General features: G+C 38.1%; 1 protein-coding gene across 2 annotated transcripts in view; it reads right to left on the bottom strand.

Moving 5' to 3' along the window:
- Window positions 1-349: 349 nt before the first annotated feature.
- The window catches only part of MND1 (meiotic nuclear divisions 1), a 62,743-nt gene continuing 43,096 nt past the window's right edge, over window positions 350-19,996 (bottom strand). The window contains exons 5-8 of one of the 2 annotated variants that reach the window (XM_017498781.2): window positions 18,624-18,698; window positions 15,570-15,684; window positions 6,748-6,792; window positions 353-673 (exon numbers count right to left, since the gene is read on the bottom strand). In XM_017498781.2, the coding sequence (XP_017354270.1) occupies window positions 567-673; window positions 6,748-6,792; window positions 15,570-15,684; window positions 18,624-18,698 (342 nt within the window). In that variant the 3' untranslated portion in view covers window positions 353-566. Of the gene's footprint in view, window positions 674-6,747; window positions 6,793-15,569; window positions 15,685-18,623; window positions 18,699-19,996 lie in introns of both variants that reach the window. The other variant, XM_037727963.1, reaches the window with a different exon arrangement.

The following is a 19,996-nucleotide window of genomic DNA, read 5'->3' as shown; positions in this document are numbered from 1 at the left end:
TATTTATTTATTTATTTTTTGAGACAGAGCCTCGCTCTGTTGCCTAGGCTGGAGTGCAGTGGTACAATCTCAGCTCTCTGCAACCTGTGCCTTGGTTCAAGCAATTCTTCTGCCTCAGCCTCCTGAGTAGTTGGGACGGGGTTTTGCCATGTTGGCCAGGCTGGTCTCGAACTCCTTGAGCTCAAGTGATCTGCCCGCCTCAGCTTCCCAAAGTGCTGAGATTACAGGTGTGAGCCACCACACATGGCCCAAATACACCCTTAATAGTTAACATTAATATTTAAACAAATCTAAAATGTTATCACATGATGGCTTTGATCTTAAAGAAAATCATTTGTAAATCTGCCTGGAATGAGGTGCAAGGCTTTATGTCCTACTCTGATGAGCACTGGAGGGGATATGGTCATCATCCTGCGTGTGATCTACCAAAAAGGGTGAAGAACATCTGCATTTAATACTTTATTTAACATTAACAAAAGGATACATACAGTTACAGGCAAATGACAATTCAGTACACTTATTTAGATATCATTTAAAATTTACATCCTTCACCGCCGTGGAATATTTTAGTCTATGTAGTCAAAGTCTTCTGGAATTCCAAAAGTTTTATCAATTTTATTTTTTTCAAACCCAAATTTTCTTTTGGCCCAAGATTTTATTGCAAATATGTTATCTATAAAGAAAATTGAGAAATAATTTTGAGAAAAGCACAATCATAAAACATTTCAAGTATAATTATCTTCTTTGTTCTTTTACTTTCTTCTATTAACTTTCAGAGTTTTCTGTATTTTTAAGAGTAATGGCAGCTAATATTCAAATACTATTTGGAACAAGTTAATAGATCTCGTATTTTAAAATTCTGTAAGCTGCTTGCTGCTAAATAACAGACTTAAGAATGATACAAAGACAGGGACAGGTTAATAGTGTCTCTTCTACATTTCCACAGCAGAGGCCAGGCTGCTGCCTCATGAATTAAAGTTGCTCCTGTTCCCAAGGGGAACACATTCTCTGCAGACCCTTCTTCCTGTCCCACAGACAGTAATGGCTTCCAGACAATCAGGTCAGTAGGGAGAGGGTGTGCGGAGTAGGGAAAGGGGTTCTATTCTCTTAAGACTAAGAACAGAAATGTCCTCAGCATCCCCTGGGGGAATTTAAAATGCATTAACCACTGAAAAAAGGGGGTATATCTACTTCAGGGGATTTATCCCAAGGAAATAAAATGAACTGTGTACAAGGATTTTTGGTCAAGGGTCTTTATACCAGTGTCATAATAAACAAAATAAAAGCAAGCTAAATGTCTACTCATCAGGAATGGCCCCTAAGCACAGCTAGTGCGGGAGGCAGGAGAGTGTGAGTGTGCTCACAGTGGTTGCACTGGGAAGAACAGTAGATTTCTTTTCTTTTCCCTTTTTTTCCTTGAGAAAGGATATTGCTTTGTCTCCCAGGCTGGAGTGCAGTAGTGCAATCTCAGCTCACTGTAGCCTCAACCTTCTAGGCTTAGGCAATCCTTTCACCTCAGCCCCACAAGTAGCAGAAACGCCAGGCATGCACCACTATACCCAGCAATTTTTGCATTTTTTGTAGGGATGAGGTTTCACCATGTTGCCCAGGCTGCTCTCAAACTCCTGAGCTCAAGCAATCCACCCATCTCGGCATCCCAAAATGCTGGGATTATAGGTGATGGCCACCATGCCCAGCCTTTCTTTTCTTAATTTCATACATTTCTTTAATGTACATATACAACCTTTATGATGAAAATGTATTATACACACAGAAAAAATAATGGTGTAAGATTTTATAGCTTGTCAGAGTATTCTGTAAAATGTTAAACACTCTATTAGTAGTGATAATGAAGTAAAGGGTTAGAATAGGTTCTTCTGGAATGTTATGGGCTGAATCATTTCCCCCCAAATTTGTATGCCGAAGTCCTAGCCCCTAGTACCTCAGAATGTGACTATATTGAAATAGATCTTCAAAGAGGCGATTAAGTGAAAATGAAGTCATTGGGATGCGCATCCTAATCCAGTCAGGTTGGTGTCTTTATAAGAAAAGGAAATTTGGACACACTGAGAGACACAGGGAAGACGGTCAGAGGACACAGGGAGAAGGAAGACCTTCAGAAGAAACCAAACCTGCCAACATCTTTACCTTGAAATTTGTTCATCTGCACTGGGAAGAATAGTAGATTTTTTTTCTTTTCCCTTGAGAAAGGATCTTTTCTCACCACCCTATTAATGGTATTTTGTTCTGGCATCTCTAGCAAACTAATACATGGAGTTTGATCACTTTTTAAAATATTGTTTCTATGGAAGTTTAATTCCAGGTATCAAATAATGATAAATACCTTTCTGGAATGAGGTTTATGGTGAATACTACTGCATCAAATAGAACAGTGTTAACAAAATTAATTTCTTTTAATTAAAGTGTTATGGAATGTCAACCGATATTCAAATGATCTTTACTCTTCGTAACAGTCTAAAATGAATCTTTACTTTTCATAACAACCTAAGAGAGAATGTCAATACCATAAGGTACTCTAGGATAATTTTTACCAGTCTCTGACCAACCAATACATTCTTGCTAATCACACCCAAACGTTATAGATGGTCTGCTGCTACATAAGACAAGTATCAGGTGTACTGCAGCTATTACAGAATGTGAAGAACCTATGCCTTCAAGTTGACCCAAGAGAGAGAGAAAAAAAATAATTTATGACTAAACAATTACAAAGTAATAGGTGTCTTAGAGAGAAATGGCCAAGCCTTATGTGTATTGCTTACAGGATAGGCTCCATGAAGACAGAAAGATTTTTAGGAAATGAGAGAACAGATACAACGATGTAGGAAGCTTGCAGGAACAAACTTCAAACCTGGATCAGAAAAGAGAATGAGGCACCAGGGCAAGACTACTGAATAGCCTCTACAGAAAGGAGTTCCTGATTCACAGGAGGATAAGAAACTATTTCATTATAAACATTTAAAGATTAAAGACAAGAAAAAGTACCAGCACTTTGAGAGGCCGAGGCAGGCGGATCATGAGGTCAAGAGATAGAGACCATCCTGGCCAACATGGTGAAACGCCGTCTCTACTAAGAGTACAAAAAATTATCCAGGCATGGTGGTGTGTGCCTGTTGTCTCAGCTACTTGGGAGGCTGAGGCAGGAGAATTGCTTTAAACCGGAAAACAGAAGTTGCAGTGAGCCAGGATCACGCCACTGCACTCCAGCCTGGCGACAGAGCAAGACTCTGTCTCAAAAAAAAAACAAAAACAAAAAAAAAACAAGAAAAAGAAGAAATAAAACCCTCTTCACAACAACACCTAATGGACCAATTCAAAGAAGACTGTGATTAAACATTTCCTTGGGCCACTGGAATGTTGGCCTTCAAGATAATGTCACTGACAATCTTGAGACTTCATTCCCTGTCAAATAATTTCCCTATTACATATAAGTTTTTATAAATGGATATAGAATAATTTTTTTATTTTAAAGAAATAATCTTAAGACTGGCAGAATTCCTGTTTGATTTATACAGTGGCACACCAAAGATACATAAAGGAATAGGATGGTCAATATCATTTGCAATGAATCTAGGTTAGGACACCTCAGGACAACTATCCCTCTTCACTCATTAAGATCTCTTTCACATGTTTTATAAGAACTTCACCATCTTAATTTATTATGATTATCATCACTATTTTTGAGACGAAGTCTCACTCTGTCACTCAGGCTGGAGTGCAATGGTGTGGTCTGAGCTCACTGCAACCTCTGCCTCCCAGGTTCAAGCGATTCTCCTGCCACAGCCTCCCGAGTAGCTGGGACTACAGGTGCATGCCACCACACCTGGCTAATTTTTGTATGTTTACTAGAGACGGGATTTCACTATGTTGGCCAGGCTGGTCTCGAACTCCTGACCATGTGATACACCCGCCTTGGCCTCCCAAAGGGCTGGGATTACAGGTGTAAGCCACTGTGCATGGCCACTATCTCAATCATTAAGCAAGGTTTTATATGATATAATTGAAGTCACACTTAAAGTGTATTTAATGTCACAAAATATTTAGATGTGGCATTTCTATACTTAGACTTGGAGGTAATCTCTCATCCCGTAGAACTGAGATACTGAATTGTTGAACAGTAAATATTCTCAATACTAGATACATTTTAAGGACTTTTTGTTTTTTTAATTGAGATAGTGTCTCTTGCCCAGGCTGGAACACAACCTTGGCTCACTGCAACCTATGCCTCCTGGGTTCAAGCAATTCTCCTGCCTCAGCCTCCAAAGTAGCTGGGATTACAGGTGCACACGACCATGCCTGGCTAATTTTTGTATTTTTAGTGGAGATGGGGTTTCATCATGTTGGCCAGGCTGGTCTCTATCTCCTGATCTCAAGTGATCTTCCTACCTTGGCCTCTCAATGTGCAGGACTTTTTTAAGTAAAAAGAAAGCAAATTATTTTTCTATATATTTTTAATATGAATATTAAGGCAAACTTTAATAGCTATATGATAAATAAGACTGTAATTTCATCAAAAAAGAAAAACCAAAGTCCAATTATATTGATTTCACCAATCTACTTAATTCTAAAATAGACTAGGAAAAAATTATTTTATTACTGTTTTCTTTTGTTTGTTGTGAAGGTGGAGGTTTTCTGAGGTGTGATGCTTTATCTCCTATCTCCGTCTTTTCATTCATAACACATGTTTATGCTGGAAGCTGGAAGGAGTAAGCTGTAACTTCAAATGGAAATATGGTTCTTAACAGCTGTTTCTGCTGTTCTAAAAATATCTTTCTTCCTCATGATTTTAAAAGTCCCAGGTTCTTCTGTGGCTGATAGGAAAAAAAAGCCATTTCCAAATGTTTTTCCAATTATAATTTTGGAAGTTTATGATCAATTGAAAAACACAAACTTTTTTAAGAGAAAAAAAGGAAAAGGGGAGTATTTATCTACATGTCCAACATGGTGCTGAAGGGCTTACAAACTCTCTTATTTAATCCTCCCAAAATGGGAGGTAGTATTACTCATCCACACTGAACAGATGAGGAAGCAGACTGAGAAGTCAAGAGGTCACACAGCAAGTAAGGGGAACAGCTTGGATTCCTTTGAAAGCCATGTTCTTCCCACTACACACAAATGCTGCCTGTCCCTACTGTGTGCTGAGCCTCTTTGTTGAAACTATTGGGGGAAATCACTGTGGATTCTTGTCTTATTTTTAACCTAAAAATCCACTTTTTTTAATTTTTGAGACGGAGTCCTTTGTCTGTCACCCAGGCTGGAGTACAATGGCACAATCTCGGCTCACTGAAACCTCCACCTCCCAGGCACAAGCCATTCTCCTGCCTCAGCCTCCCGAGTAGCTGGAACTACACATGAACTACCACATCAGCTAATTTTTGTATTTTCAGTAGAGATGGGGTTTCACCATGTTGGCCAGGCTGGTCTTGAACTCCTGGCCTCACATGATCTGCCAGCCTTGGCCTCCTAAAGTGCTGGGATTACAGGTGTGAGCCACCGCACCTGGCCAAAAATTCACATTTACTTATACTTTGTGGGACACTTGTTTCATTATTCTCTTTTATGACAGTTTGCTGTTTTACCCTCTTCTGTTCTTATCACTAAAGCATTACCTTACTTAAGAAATACCTTTGTAATAAATAAGACTGCAATTTCATTAAAAAAAAAAAAAACAAAAAAAACCACCTAAAGGCCAATTATATTGATTTTACCAATCTATTTAATTCTAAAATAGAGTAGGAAAAAATAATCCTTATTTTTTTGTGTGAAACAGAGGCCTGGACAGGGAGTCAGAGAAACTTGGCTCCAGCATCTGTTCTTCCAGTGACTAATCGCCTTTGACTAAACGTGGTCACTTTAAGTCCAGCCTAAAAAGCTGGATTCTAATTCCTGTTATGCTGTCTGGCACGTGTGTGGCCTTGGACTTCTGAGGGTCTTAGTTTTGTCTTCTAAATTAGGGATAATAATCATACCTACCTCGCAAGATTATTATAGAGATAAACTATAATTTATCTCTATAATAATAGAGACATTATAATAACCGGCATACAGTCAGTCCTCAACAAACTTTAGCTATTATTATTATTAGCAAGAAGATAAATCTTTAAGATTCCATCTTACATTAATATATATGAAAGTTAAGTGATTAGCCCAAGTGACTTTTCTTAGGAAAATCTGCACAGAAGTTAAACTGGAAGCAATCATTAGTTTTACAAAAATATTTGTACTTTACAAAATGACTCACGAGATTATAAAAAATAACCTTAAATAACTGAAATGATTAAACACTTGAGTAGTGCATATATTTTTCTTTTTCTTTTTCGTTTTGAGATGCAGTCTTGCTCTGTTGCCAGGCTGGAGTGCAGTGGCATGATCTCGGCTTACTACAACCTCCATCTCGCGGGCTCAAGTGATTCTCCTGCCTCAGACTCCTGAGTAGCTGGGACTACAGGTGCATGCCACCATGTCCGGCTAATTTTTTGTATTTTAGTAGAGACAGGATTTCACCATGTTGGCCAGGGTGGTCTCGATCTCCTGACCTCGTGATCCGCCCACCTTGGCTTCTCAAAGTGCTGGGATTACAGGCATAAGCCACTGCACCCAGGCTGAGTAGTGCATATAGTTTTCAGAAATGCCCTTTCTTAAACAACGCTAGCACAAAGGTATCTGAATTTCACATCACAGTAAGTGTAAAGGGAGTTTATAGTTTATCAGTAATATTATAGTACATACCAGTCCATCTGTTAGCAGCTTCTTTGGCTACTTTATTTGCTTGGCCTGAAAAAAAATTATATATATATAAAATGCAAGTTATTTACATATATAAAATTATCTTTAGCTATGTATACATTTTTTCATATGAACAAAATTAAAATATATATATATATATAAAACGGCTATAAAAAAGCTCAAATAGTGACATAATATTATATTTTACAAACTTGCATATTCTCAAGGGAATTTTAGGTAGTTGCAGTAATATTAGTAATTAATGGAAAGTCACTGTGAACAATTTCCCTTTCCTAAATGTCCATCTTCATTGTACTTGCTCCTTTAAAGACAACATGTAAGTTTAAATGAGATATTTTTCAAACAACTCACCATGGTCTTGGCGCCTTTGTTAAAAATCAATTGGGTTTAATTCTGGACTCTTGATTCCATTCCATTAATCTATAGGTCTATTCTTTTTTTTTTCTTTATGAGACAGAGTCTCCCTCTGCTCAGGCTGGAGTGCAGTGGCATGATCTCAGCTCACTGCAACCTCTGCCCCCTGGGTTCAAGCAATTCTCCTGCCTCAGCCTCCCTAGTAGCTGGGACTACAGAAGCCTGCCACCATGCCCAGCTAATTTTTGTATTTTTAGTAGAGACAGGGTTTCACCATGTTGGCCAGGATGGTCTCAATCTCTTGACCTAGTGATCTGCACACCTCAGTCTCCCAAAGTGCTGGGATTATAGGGATGAGCCACTGCGCCAAGCCTATATTCTTATACCACTACCGTATTGTCTCTATAACTGTAGCCTTGTAGTAAGTTTTGAAATTGGGAAATTTGAGTCTGTAACTTTGTTCTTTTTCAAGATTCTTTTGACTATACTTGGATTTCCATATGAAGCTTAAGATCAGCTTATCAACTTCTGCAAAAAAGCAGCTGAAATTTTATTAGGTTTTGCATTGAATCTGTAGATCAATTTGAGGAGTATTTCCTTAATAATATTGTTTTTTGGTCGGGTGCAGTAGCTCACGCCTGTAATCCTAGCACTTTGGAAGGCTGAGGCAGGAGGACTGCTTGAGCCTAGGAATTTGAGACCAGTCTAGCCAACACAGTGGGACCCTGTCTCTACAAAAGTTAATAATAAAAAATTAGCCAGGTGTAGTGGTGCAACTTGTTGTCCCAGCTACTTATATTTTCCTTTTGCTCTTTAGCTAAAGGTTTGTATACTTTGTGATACCCTTAAGTAACCAATTTTTGGTTTTGAGTTTCTTGTTTTTCATTTCTCTCTGAACATATTTAAAGTAAGTCTTTGTCTAGTAAGTTCAACATGTGGGCTTTCTCAGTAACAGTTTCCATTCACTATTTATTTTTTGAAATGGAGTTTTGCTCTTGTTGCCCAGGCTGAAGTGCAATGGCACAATCTCAGCTCACTGCAACCTCCACCTCCTGGGTTCAAGTGATTCTCCTGTCTCAGCCTCCTGAGTAGCTGGGATTACAGGTGCCTGCCACCATGCCTAGCTAATTTTTGCATTTTTGTAGAGATAGGGTTTTGCCATGTTGGCCAGGCTGGTCTTGAACTCCTGACCTCAGCCTCCCAAAGTGCTGGGATTATAGGTGTGAGCACCACTCCTGGCTCCATTATTTTTATTCCAGTATGTGAGCCATAGTTTATTTCTCTGTATGTCTTATAATCTTATTGCAAAACTGGACATTTAAAATAATGTTAGCCTGGGTAACATAGCAAAATCCTGTCTCTAAAAAAAATACAAAAATTATCTCTGTGTGGTGGCGTGTGCCTGTAGTCCTAGCTATTCAGGGGACTTAGGCAGGAGGATTGCTTGAGTCCAGGAAGTTGAGGCACTGAGTCATGATCATGTCACTGCACTCCAGCTGAGGTGACAGAGAATATAAAATAATAATAATAATTAATTTAAAAAATAATATAAGGTGCCTGTAATCCCAGCTACTTGGAAGGCTGAGGCATGAGAATCGCTTGAACCTGAGAGGTGGAGGTTGTAGTGAGCAGAGATCGCACTACTACACTCCAGCTTGGGTAACAGATCAAGACTTTGTAAAAAAAAAAAATACATAACATACATATATGTGTGTGTGTGTATGTATGTATATATAGCCAGATCAAATAAAGACAGTCTTTCCTATTGGTGTCCTCCAGGGAACCACCAAACATGCAAATGATGACAGTACACACACACACACACACACACACACACACACACACACACACACACACACACTTGTTTAGTAATTTTCTTGAGCTAAATCCGTAAAGTCTGTGTTCTTATGTGTGGTCACTGAAGTCTCTATTTGGTTAGCTTAGTGGTCAAGCTATTAATTGAACAGAGATTTCCTTAAACGCGTGGACTAAATCTCTGTGAAGAGGCTCTCTTTGCCAAAGGGCTCAGCCATCTTTGCTAAGAGGGTTTGCCTGTGTGCTGGGACATGCATTCTCAGCTAGGCAGTTTATAATGCTGACTCAGTCTTCACTTCTTGCTTGCACAGAGCATCAAAGTCAGCTAGATATGGGGACCGTCCTAGGTCTTAACTAAGAATGTGAACAACCTGAAGCATGCATGTAGGCCTTCTATACTTCCAGGAATATGTTGCTCTTCAAGGCTCTCATGAACAAATCCTTGAGTTTCTCCATTTTTTTTTTTTAGAAGGGTCTCACTGTCACCCAAGCTGGAGTGCAGTGGCGCGATCACAGCTCCCTACAGCCTCGATCTTGATCTCGATCTCCTGGGTTCAAGTGATCCTCCCACCTCAGCCTCCTGAGTAGCTGGTACTACAGGCACATGCCGCCATGTCTCATTCTAAAATTTTTTATAGAGATGGAGTTCTTCAGACTGGTTTTGAACTCTTGGCCTCAAGCAATCTTCCCAAAGTGTTAGGGTTACAGGCATTAAGCACTGCACCTGGCCCTTTTAAGCTTTTTGATTAGTCTACTGTTTGATTAGTCTATTGTTGATGAATCACTGTTCATCAACAATGATTAACTGAGAAGTTAAAATTATTGTTTATAATTGTTATAGACAAACACTTCCCACAGAGAGGATTTTAGCATTGGGCATACCTCAAGCCAGATCAAATAAAGACAGTCTTTCCTATTGGTGTCCTCCAGGGAACCACCAAACATGCAAATGATGACAGTTCTTTGGGATCAAGGCTTTTAAAGAGCTCCAGCTGCATTTTGCTCCCCTAGACAATGGGAATACAGGGTCTTTATCCTTCAAGGTCACTGCTGAGGTGACAGCAGGAAATGAGAATAGGCAAATTCAGTACCACAAAGCTCATTATTCTTACTCAGAGTCAGCTAATCTTCCTCAGTAGGCTCCTGTAAGCCTTTGGTTAATTTCCAGAGTTCTGAAAAGAGGTGACGACAACAATTTTTGCAAGGTTTTGAAAGGGCAAAGTTTCAGAAGTCCTTACTCCACCTTTTTACTGTCATCCTGGCATTTATTTCTAAGAACATTTCTTAAGTATCTCTAAGATACTTTCGAGTATTTTTGTGGGAATTTAATTTCTACTAACATGTTTTATCTGGTCACATTGGAATAATGGTCAGAATATCTAAATTAAAATATTGTTTAAAGAACTGTTGCTTTTAGATATCACTTCTTGGATATTTGCAATTAATCTTTTTTTTTTTTTTTTTTTGAGACTGAGTTTCATTCTGTCACCCAGGATGGAGTGCAGTGCGTGATGTTGGCTCATGGCAGCCTTCGCCTCCTGGGTTCAAGCGATCCTCTTGCCTCAGTGTCCAGAGTAGCTGGGATTACAGGTGTGTGCCACCTGTAATCAACTGGCTAATTTTTGTATTTTTAATAGAAATAGGGTTTCACCAAGTTGGCCAGGTTGGTCTCAAACTCCTGACCCCTAGTGATCTGCCTGCCTCAACTTCCCAAGCAATTAATCTCAATACTTGCTTAATGATACCAATAATTCAACTAGTACAATTAAATATAAATATTTCTCATGGGGGTTACTGAGAAATAAGAAAATACATAGCCATAACCCATATGAACAAATAGTTATAGCTACAGTCACCAAATTGTGCTCCGAATAAATCATGACAGACTTAGAGATAAGCCTGAGTGTTATAATAATGGGGGAGGGGGAGGGCTATAGCAATGCTACTAAGAACCAAATCCTATTAAAATCAATTTGTGAAACTCATAAGCCTTTAATCCAGTATAATCTGTTCTGTACTAACATGACAGCTGAAATCCCATGAAACCCCTCATTATCAAAAAGTGCATTTTAAAAACAATAATTTCATTGAGGAATGGAGATTTGGGGTGAGTAGAGGTTAAAGTCTTAAGAAGTTCTCTAAATTTGGTGGTAAGGGGATCACTGGCATCTACTACTTAAATATTTAAATTTCTTGGATTTGTGGGTTTATAGTTTTCATCAAATTTGAAAAACTTTAGCTTTTATTCTTCAGATATTTTTCTGGCCCAGCAACCTCTCCTCCCATCAAAACATACTCCATTTGGGACTATAATTGCACATATATTAGGTCCCTTGAAGTTGTCTTAAAGCTCACAGATGCGATTTTCATATTTTAAAAAAATTATTGTATGTATATAAGAGTCAGGGTCTCCCTATGCTGTCCAGGCTGGTCTCAAACTCTTGGGCTTAAGTGATCCACCCACCCTGGCCTCCCAACATGCTGGAATTACAGGCATGAGCCACTGTGCCTGGCCCCATTTTCAAATTTTAAAAATTCTTTATTTTCTGTGTTTCATTCGGATGTTTCTACTGCTATATCTTCAACTAATTCCTTCTTCTGCAAAATTTAACCAGCTGGTAATTCACCATAGTGTATTTTTCATGTAAGACATTGTAGTTTTCATGTCCAAAAGCCTGACCTTAGTCTTTTTTATATCTTCCCTATTTCCACTTATCTTTTTGAACATATAGACTACAGTTATAACAACTGTCTTAATGTTCTGGTCTGCTGATCCTAATTTCTGGGTCAATTTTGATTGATGGAGTTTTCTGCTCACTATAGATCATGTTTTCCCACTTCTCTCCAGGCCTGGTAGTCTTTGCCTGTATGCCAGACATAATGAGTTTCATTCTGCTAGATGTTAATCTTTTTTCTTTGAGACAGGGTCTCACTCTGTTGCCCAGGCTGAAGTATAGTGGCACGGTCTTAGCTCAGTGCAGCCTTGAACTGCTGGATACAAGCACTCCTCCCATCTCAGCCTCTCAAGTAGAAAGATAATAAAACTAGAGGAAAAAAACTTGAGGACTACAGTACACGCCAGCATGCCCAGCTAATTTTTAATTTTTTGTAGAGATAGGGTCTCTCTCTGTTGCCCAGGCTAATCTCAAACTCCTAGCCTAAAGCTATCTTCCTACCTTGGCCTCCCAAAGTGCTGGGATTACAGGCATGAGCCACTGTGCCTGGCAAAACAGATGATATTCTTTAATAAATTTTTAAAAATGCACAAAGCCAGGAGGAAACAATTTTCACTCTCTCATTTCCAAGTCAAAATTAATATATCTCTAATAGACTCATCATTACAAATTCTCCAGGATCTATCTTTATATGGCTGCATAAACAACTATTAAAAGATAATCTAGGTGCAATATTGATGAAGAATGATAAAGGCCAAGCATGGAAGAATGATAAGGGCCAAGCATTACACCTGTAATCCCAGCACTTTGGGAGGCCAAGGGGAGATAATTGCTTGAGGCCAGGAGTTCAAGATCAGCCTGGGCAATATAGCAAGACATTATCTCTATAAAAAATAAAATTAAAATTAAACTAGCTGGGTTTGGTGGCATGTGCCTGTAGTCCCAGCTCCTTGGGAGGATGAGGTGGGAGAATGGCTTGAGCTTGGGAGGTTGAGGCTATGAGTGAGCCCTGCACTTCAGTCTGGGAGACAGAGCAAGGCCCTATTAAAAAAAAAAAAAAAAAAAAGAAAAGAAAAACCTCACTGAAAACCAGAACATTTTGGGTTTGTTCTCACCCAGTGAGCCCTCATATCCTGTATAATACTCATTAACATTGGCATGTTTTCCTTGGGTTGGGAAATAAATTACCAAACATATAAATTCAAGGGTTAAGATGGACAGCAGAATGAGGCAACCAGTTTAAAATTTCAGTTGCTGCCTCCTCCTCAACTGTGTTATTCCACTCTCCAGAAAGTTCATCATCCTTTGTATACCCTGAGCTTCTTTTCTGAAGTTTTATTACTTAAGAGGTGATGTGTTTGCCAAAAGCGCTACTTGAATCAGACCTACAAGAAATGGCAACATCTTAAATTACATGACTAAAATACAAGTTTTCCCTACTTCATGAATCGGTCTGGCACGAGTCTCTATCCCTGTTAATTTCCTGAACCTCAATGTGATCCACTGGCTCAGAGTCACTATCAGTGTAGGTTACAGTAGTTTAGTAAGACTAAATAAGAGTTGTATTCATTCCTGAGTGGAAAGAATTTGTCAAAATTATGAAAAAGACTGGGAAGTCAATTGGAGATGATGTCAGTGAGGGTCACCTGCCCAAAAAAATAACTGTGGCAGTACAATGGGGACCATAGAGTGAAAAAGCTTAAGTCTTTTTGGATATACCTAAGAGTTGTAGGTCCTAGACATTAAAGACAATGAAACAGGTAAGCAAAAAGGTGGTACACCAAGGAAAAAGTACAAGAATCACACAAAACTGAGATCAGAAAAAAAGATAAAAAATAGTAAATGAAGGGTCAGATTTGGTTATTGTGAAAACTCAGATTTTTCATGATGAACTGATGGAGGGCACAGCCATGCTATCCTGAAAATAAATCACCTGAAAATATTTAACCTGGGTAAGTAAACTGTTCTTGAAGTTCTCTTTCAAGAGAATGAGAAGGTGCTCTAGATAAGGTACACAACGTTGTAAGTCCTCCTGAACAAACAGTCTGTGTTTCGTTTTGAAGATGAATCATGTGCGGGCCTAGCTTCCTAGCAGTAACTTCCTATTTTGTCTCCTGCTGTGATGTGTTTGCGCTCACTGAGGATCATCTGGTATTAGTTAAAACTTTCTTTTTTTTTATTTTATTTTTTATTTTTGTTTTTATTTTTTGAGACGGAGTTTCACTCATGTTACCCAGGCTGGAGTGCAATGGCCCGATCTCGGCTCACCGCAACCTCCGCCTCCTGGGTTCAGGCAATTCTCCTGCCTCAGCCTCCTGAGTAGCTGGGATTACAGGCACGCACCACCATGCCCAGCTAATTTTTTGTATTTTTAGTAGAGACGGGGTTTCACCATGTTGGCCAGGATGGTCTTGATCTCTTGACCTCGTGATCCACCCGCCTCGGCCTCCCAAAGTCCTGGGATTACAGGCTTGAGCCACCGCGCCCGGCCCGAGTTAAAACTTTCAAACAGATTAAGGTGGTTAACTTTGTAGGTGTAGATTTGGTTAGCACTTTCTTCTGCAGGATGATGACAAAGGAATCTGTGGTTAGCATAAAACACCCGACATGTCTCCCCAAATGCTTACTTTACAGAGAACGACTGGCTGGGGGAGTTCTGCCTCCACCTCTCTTTGAAAATCCCTTGGGTAATCAGCTGAACCAGTGACACTACATATCACCACCTAGGCTATGTATTCCACATATGTGAATGGTGCCTCCTGGAGTTGTGTAAAGGAGCGACCTGTCTAAAATAAAGTTTAACTTTAGATTTCCTCTAACTGAACTGCTTAAAAATTCTTTAATTATAAAGACCACTGCCAAGGACTAGGCCAGTAGTTGCAATCAAACTATTCTCAGGTTTTTTAACATACCAAATATTTTCCATTTCTTTCCAAGCCTTCCATCACACACTGTAATATCAGTTTTTCTATAAATTTCACTTGGTAAAGTTTCCTAAGTAAAAGGCTAAGACAGAAAAATATGAAGAAGTTATAAATATTTTCCCAAGTAATTAAATGCTATGTCTTTATAATATACTCTTTATCTCCTCAAATGTTCAAATTTCAATCTTTACATAAATATATAAACATTATTCAAAACAAAGCTCTGGGGACTCTTGTTTAAAAGAAGGAAAAAAAAATCACTGGTATATTTAAAAGGCAACTCAAGGTACAGGCTAATTTTCTGCAACTTGCAAACTCTTTTACTTATGGTATCATTTCACTAGAAGATAGTGACGGATTTCTTTACAGAATCAAGGTTCTTAAGGCCAAATTAGCTCTTTTTCTGACTCCTCAGTTCTCTAAGCTTACATTTTATGTCTTTATCCTTCTATCCCACACATTTTCCTTAATTTTAAAATGCTTATAATTTCAAAGTTGTCACTGTTCAATACTCTAACATTAAGACTTCTCTCTTTTTTTTTGAGACAGGGTCCTACTTTATCACCCAGGCTGAAGTGCAATGGCACAAACAGCACAGGGACAACACACTGCAGCTTCGACCTCCTGGGCTTGAAGGATCCTTCCACCCCCAGCCTCCCGAGTAGCTGGGACTATGGGCATGTGTCACCACGCTTGGCTAATTTTTGTGTTTTTTTTGTAGCGATGGGATTTCTCCATGTTGGCTAGACTGGTCTTGCACTCCTGAGCTCAAAGAATCTACCCACCTCAGCCTCCCAAAGTGCTGGGATCATAGGTGTGAGCCAATGTGCCTGGCACATTAAGACTTATTAAAAATACTAAGGCAGTATTTTCCTACTATACTAAAAATACAAAGTTGTAGAGTACTAAAAACAGAATACTATCTTAACTGGTTTTATTTTCTCATATACAAGGGGAATGGTTAGCAGGCAACTAGAAATATAAAGTCTTTTTCATTATCAAAATTAAAGATCCCTAAGTTATGACACAAACTTACGTATTTCTTCCACGACTTGTGGGTCACAATCTTTGTATTTTTCTACTTCTGCCTTTAGCTGTTCCCTTTGGTCTTGAAGTGAAGAAAGTTCTTTTGCTAGCGTGGTTCGCTCTTCCTGCATTCCAAACAGTTTTATGTTCAATTCAGACAAACAAAATTCTGTATGTTGTAAGGTAATACACTTTATAACAATTTCATTTTATTTCTCATAAATGATGTGCATTAGAGTTTTCACATTTTTTTGCATGTATAAATATACACATAAAGATATTCACAGTATAAGAACAAGCTCAATTCTCATCTTGAAATCTCAAGCATCTTTTATATATATTGAATAGCTAAGTGGAAATTGATATGTACAATGGAATGCTCATAAATAGGTGAGAGGTTCATGTCAGAACTCTAAAATGATCATGTTGTCATATGTTAGAGAAAAAAATTATACTACTTTTTGAGTAGTTTCACAAGATTATGTCTATGTATGTGAGGTTTTATGTCAACATCGATCATTATACAATTATCCTTAAAAGTGTTCTAGACATTTAAAGAATTTTAAGAATATTTAAATATATTATTTATATTTTATATACATTTAAAGAAATAACAATTGTAGCCTGAGGCCTCCCACCACCTGTTCTTTAAAGGTAAAATCAGAATTAAGCTTCAAAATACAATATGATCCAATAAAAACCATTTGAAATGTCTGGCCGTATTTCTCACTAGCAGGTAGAAATCATAGTGCTATATGTATTCAATTTGTATTTCTGAAACCTGAAAAGTAAGCCCAAACAAAATCCAAATGCTGGCAAAGATTATAGTACAGAATTATAGGATAAATCTGAGGCAAAATCAAGTAAAGTTCAAACTGCCTAACTGGACTTGTAAGGTTTCCAGCTACCTTACATTTTTTACTTGTATTTTTCAACTTTGCTTTTAGTTCCTTTTGGTTCCAAAGTGAAGAAAGTTCCTTTGCTAGTATTTGTACAAGAGACTGCATATACAGAGCCGCACACTTGGAAGCAGCAGAGCCCAACAGAACTCTTAGCAATGAGGAAAACATTCTAGATTTGCACTCTCCACAGCAAGAGCCACTAGACACATATGGTGACTCAACATATGCAATGTGGCCACCGTGACTGAGAGACTAAATTTAATTGTAGCTAATTTTTATTTAAATATAAATAGCCACACATGGTTAGTGTATATCATATTAGCACAGCTCAGTAGAGATGTTTAGATAACTAGAATATAAGAAGATGGTCATTGTTTGCCATCAATACCCAAATTATACATGCTTTAAAAAAACAAACAAACAACAAAAAAAACCCCACTGCCACCAAGTGTGGTGGTGCCTGCTGTAGTACCAGCTACTTAAGAGACGAGGCAGGAGGATCACTTGAGCCCAGGAGTTCAAGGCCAACCTGAGCAATACAGAGATACTCCATCTCTAAAAAACAAACCGGAAAAAAAAAAAAAAAAAAAAAAAAAAAAAAAAAAAAAAAAAAAAAAAAAAAAAAAAAAATCAAGAGGAGAAAAAAGTTAAGGAAGACAGGAGAAGCAGAGCAGTGAACATCCAATGTGAATATAATTACAGTTTTCCAGATATCATGCACTGAAACAATGTTAGACAGTTACTAGCACTGAGATCTTTGCCAAGTTATTTTACCTCTTTGTGCCTCCAGTGCCTCAAAAGCAAAATGGAAACAGTAATGGTAGCCACCTTTCTAGATTGCTAGTAGGATTCGATAAATATACAAAATGCATTTAGAACAGTAATTGCCTGGCTCAGAATAAGCAGAATATACATGTTAGCTAGTTTTCTTCTTTACCAGCAGCAGCATCACCACCATCATCACAAATAATATCTAGCAGACAGGGGCTAGGTAGTTCTGAAAAGTCCTGGCTGATAAGCTCAGGATGAGCACAAGACTTCATCTTTCTTCGGAACATTTCTGAACCACTAAACTCTTTTGTTATTTGCCGGCAACAAGTATGTTTGCTGGTGGGTTCCCCACCAACCACTCCCAGATGCACTGGTTCCAGTGGACTGAGTAACAGACTGGCTGACAACTTCTAGGCACACATATGTCACTGTTAGTTGAAGATGGTTCTACAAGTTATTACCAGTGTTTCGAAAAACAAAAAGAATGAAATAAAGAAGTGGTAGTTGCTATTGTCAACTGAAGAAGAAACAGAACAGCTTCAGGTTATGCCCAGAATTTGCCTTTCCTTGAATATTCTTCAGAAATGACCATTCTCCAATCCTATCTGTGACTGTGCTGATGACACACATGAAAGAATATATGTGAAATAACTGAAAGCATAAAGCCACTGTAAAGCTTTGCTATATCCCTTTCTACTATGTGACAACTTTTCCAGTTGCTTTCTTTCCCAATCGAGTGACACAAACAGAGATCTGGATGAAATGCTTAGTGGTTCATGCTGACCTTCAATATTTTTTTAAAGTCATAAATCTATAGTTGAGATAATGATGAAAATAGAAAGTGAAATGATTTTTTAAAATCTCTAACCTAATACTTAATAAAATGGTAGGTCAATATTTATTTTTAGAATTTTAAAATATTACAAGGCCACAAAAATACCATGTTGATGGTTTTGTTTTGTGCAAAAAAAATATTTTAAAAGACACTTAAAAATTTATATAAACATTTACATAGGGCTTACCATGTACCAGGTCTTCTTCTAGGTGCTTTGCAAATATTAACTAGTTTAATCCACACAATAACCCAATGAAGTATAATAGATTTTATTATTCCCCATTTTGCAACAGAGAAAAGTGAAAACAGAATTTAGGAGACTTTCAAACTCAGGCAGTCTGGCTCTAGGGTTTATGCTTCTATGCTATGCTGCCACATATAATAAAATCTAGACTCACAATTAGTGAATCCTACCAGGTAAAATGTTCATATCTTTGGCTATGATCCCCTTCTCTTCTGGTGGAAATGGATCCTCCTCAGAGGAAGCTCTGTGTCCTTACTCTATTTAGATATTTAGAATTGTCATTATTAAAAGAATCTATAGACACAATCTTACCGTTTCACATCGGCCAATTTTAGCTTTTTCAATGCTTTTCTGTAGGCTTGCATGCTTTTGGCTTCCCTCAGACAACTAGAGAATCATAAACAAATAAAATAGCTGGCTAAGATAAGCTGACATGTAGTAGTTTATGAACAAAGTCAAACACAATACTGGAAACTAATTTCTCCAATTTAAAGAAAATCAAGGACCATGAGGGTAAGGCTGAAGAAAAAGTCATTAGGGTAGACTGAAGAAAAAGTTCAAAAAACATTCTTTTTATTTCATGCAGATAAAATGCATACTATGCCTTTAATCTTTTCCACATAGTCTCCATTTATTAGATTCTCCACCCCTACCCCAAGTAACTTGAGGTCTATTATTTAGTTAGGAGTTGAACTTGAGGGCCAGGCACGGTGACTCATGCCTGTAATTCCAGCACTTTGAGAGGCCAAGGCAGGCAGATCACATGATCCTGGAGCTGGAGACTGGCCCAGGCAACATGGTAAAACCCCATCTCAACAAATACAAATTTAGCCAAGCGTAGTGGCATGAGCCTATAGTCCCATCTACTTGGGAAGCTGAGGTGTGAGGATCCCTTGAGTCTGGGAGCTCCAGGCTGCAGTGAACTGTGATCACCCCATTGCATTCCAGCCTGGGTGACAGAGACCCTGTCTCAAAGAAAGGGGGAAAAAAAAAAAAAGAAAAGAAAAGAAAAGAAAGAAATTAAACTTGAGAGTCCAAAAAAAAAAAATGTTTTACATAAATTCTCTGCAAATTTCACTTCATTTCTGACTAAAGTCTTTTCAAAATATCTGACCTATTTCACTGAGTCAATAATAAATTTGTCACTTATTATTATTAAATAAGTTATTTTACAAGGAATTGTATAGTTACATATTATGTTCTCAGAGATGGAAAAAATCTGTTAGCCTGTTGGCAATTTTAGGTATGTTTTATATCTTTTTCTTTTACAACTTGAGACAGTGTCTTACTCTGTTGCCCAAGATGGAGTACAGTGCCATGATCATAGTTCCCTGCAACATTTGCCTCCCAGGTTCAAGCCATCCTCCTACCTCTACCTCCCAGTAGCTGGACTGTGCCACCACAATCAGCTTTTAAAAATTGTTTTTTTCTAGAGTTGGAGTTTTACCATGTTGTCTAGACTGGTCTTGAACTCCCAGGCTCAGGCAATCCTTCCACCTCAGCCTCCCAACGGGTGGGATCACAAGTGTGTACCACGGTGCTCAGCCTGTTTTATATATCTTAAAAGTCATCAGTTTAAACCTTTTACTCTGCTTAGAAAGTAGATAAGTTGTATGTGGAAATGGATTAAATAATACCAGCATAAAGGGACTGTAGATATAGAATGTTTTTTTTTTTTTTTTTTT

This window comes from Cebus imitator, unplaced genomic scaffold (genome assembly GCF_001604975.1).
Source record: "Cebus imitator isolate Cc_AM_T3 unplaced genomic scaffold, Cebus_imitator-1.0 Scaffold251, whole genome shotgun sequence".
NCBI lineage: Eukaryota > Metazoa > Chordata > Mammalia > Primates > Cebidae > Cebus > Cebus imitator.
The sequence above is the reverse complement of the archived record's forward strand: the minus strand, read 5'-3'. Positions and strand labels throughout refer to the sequence as shown.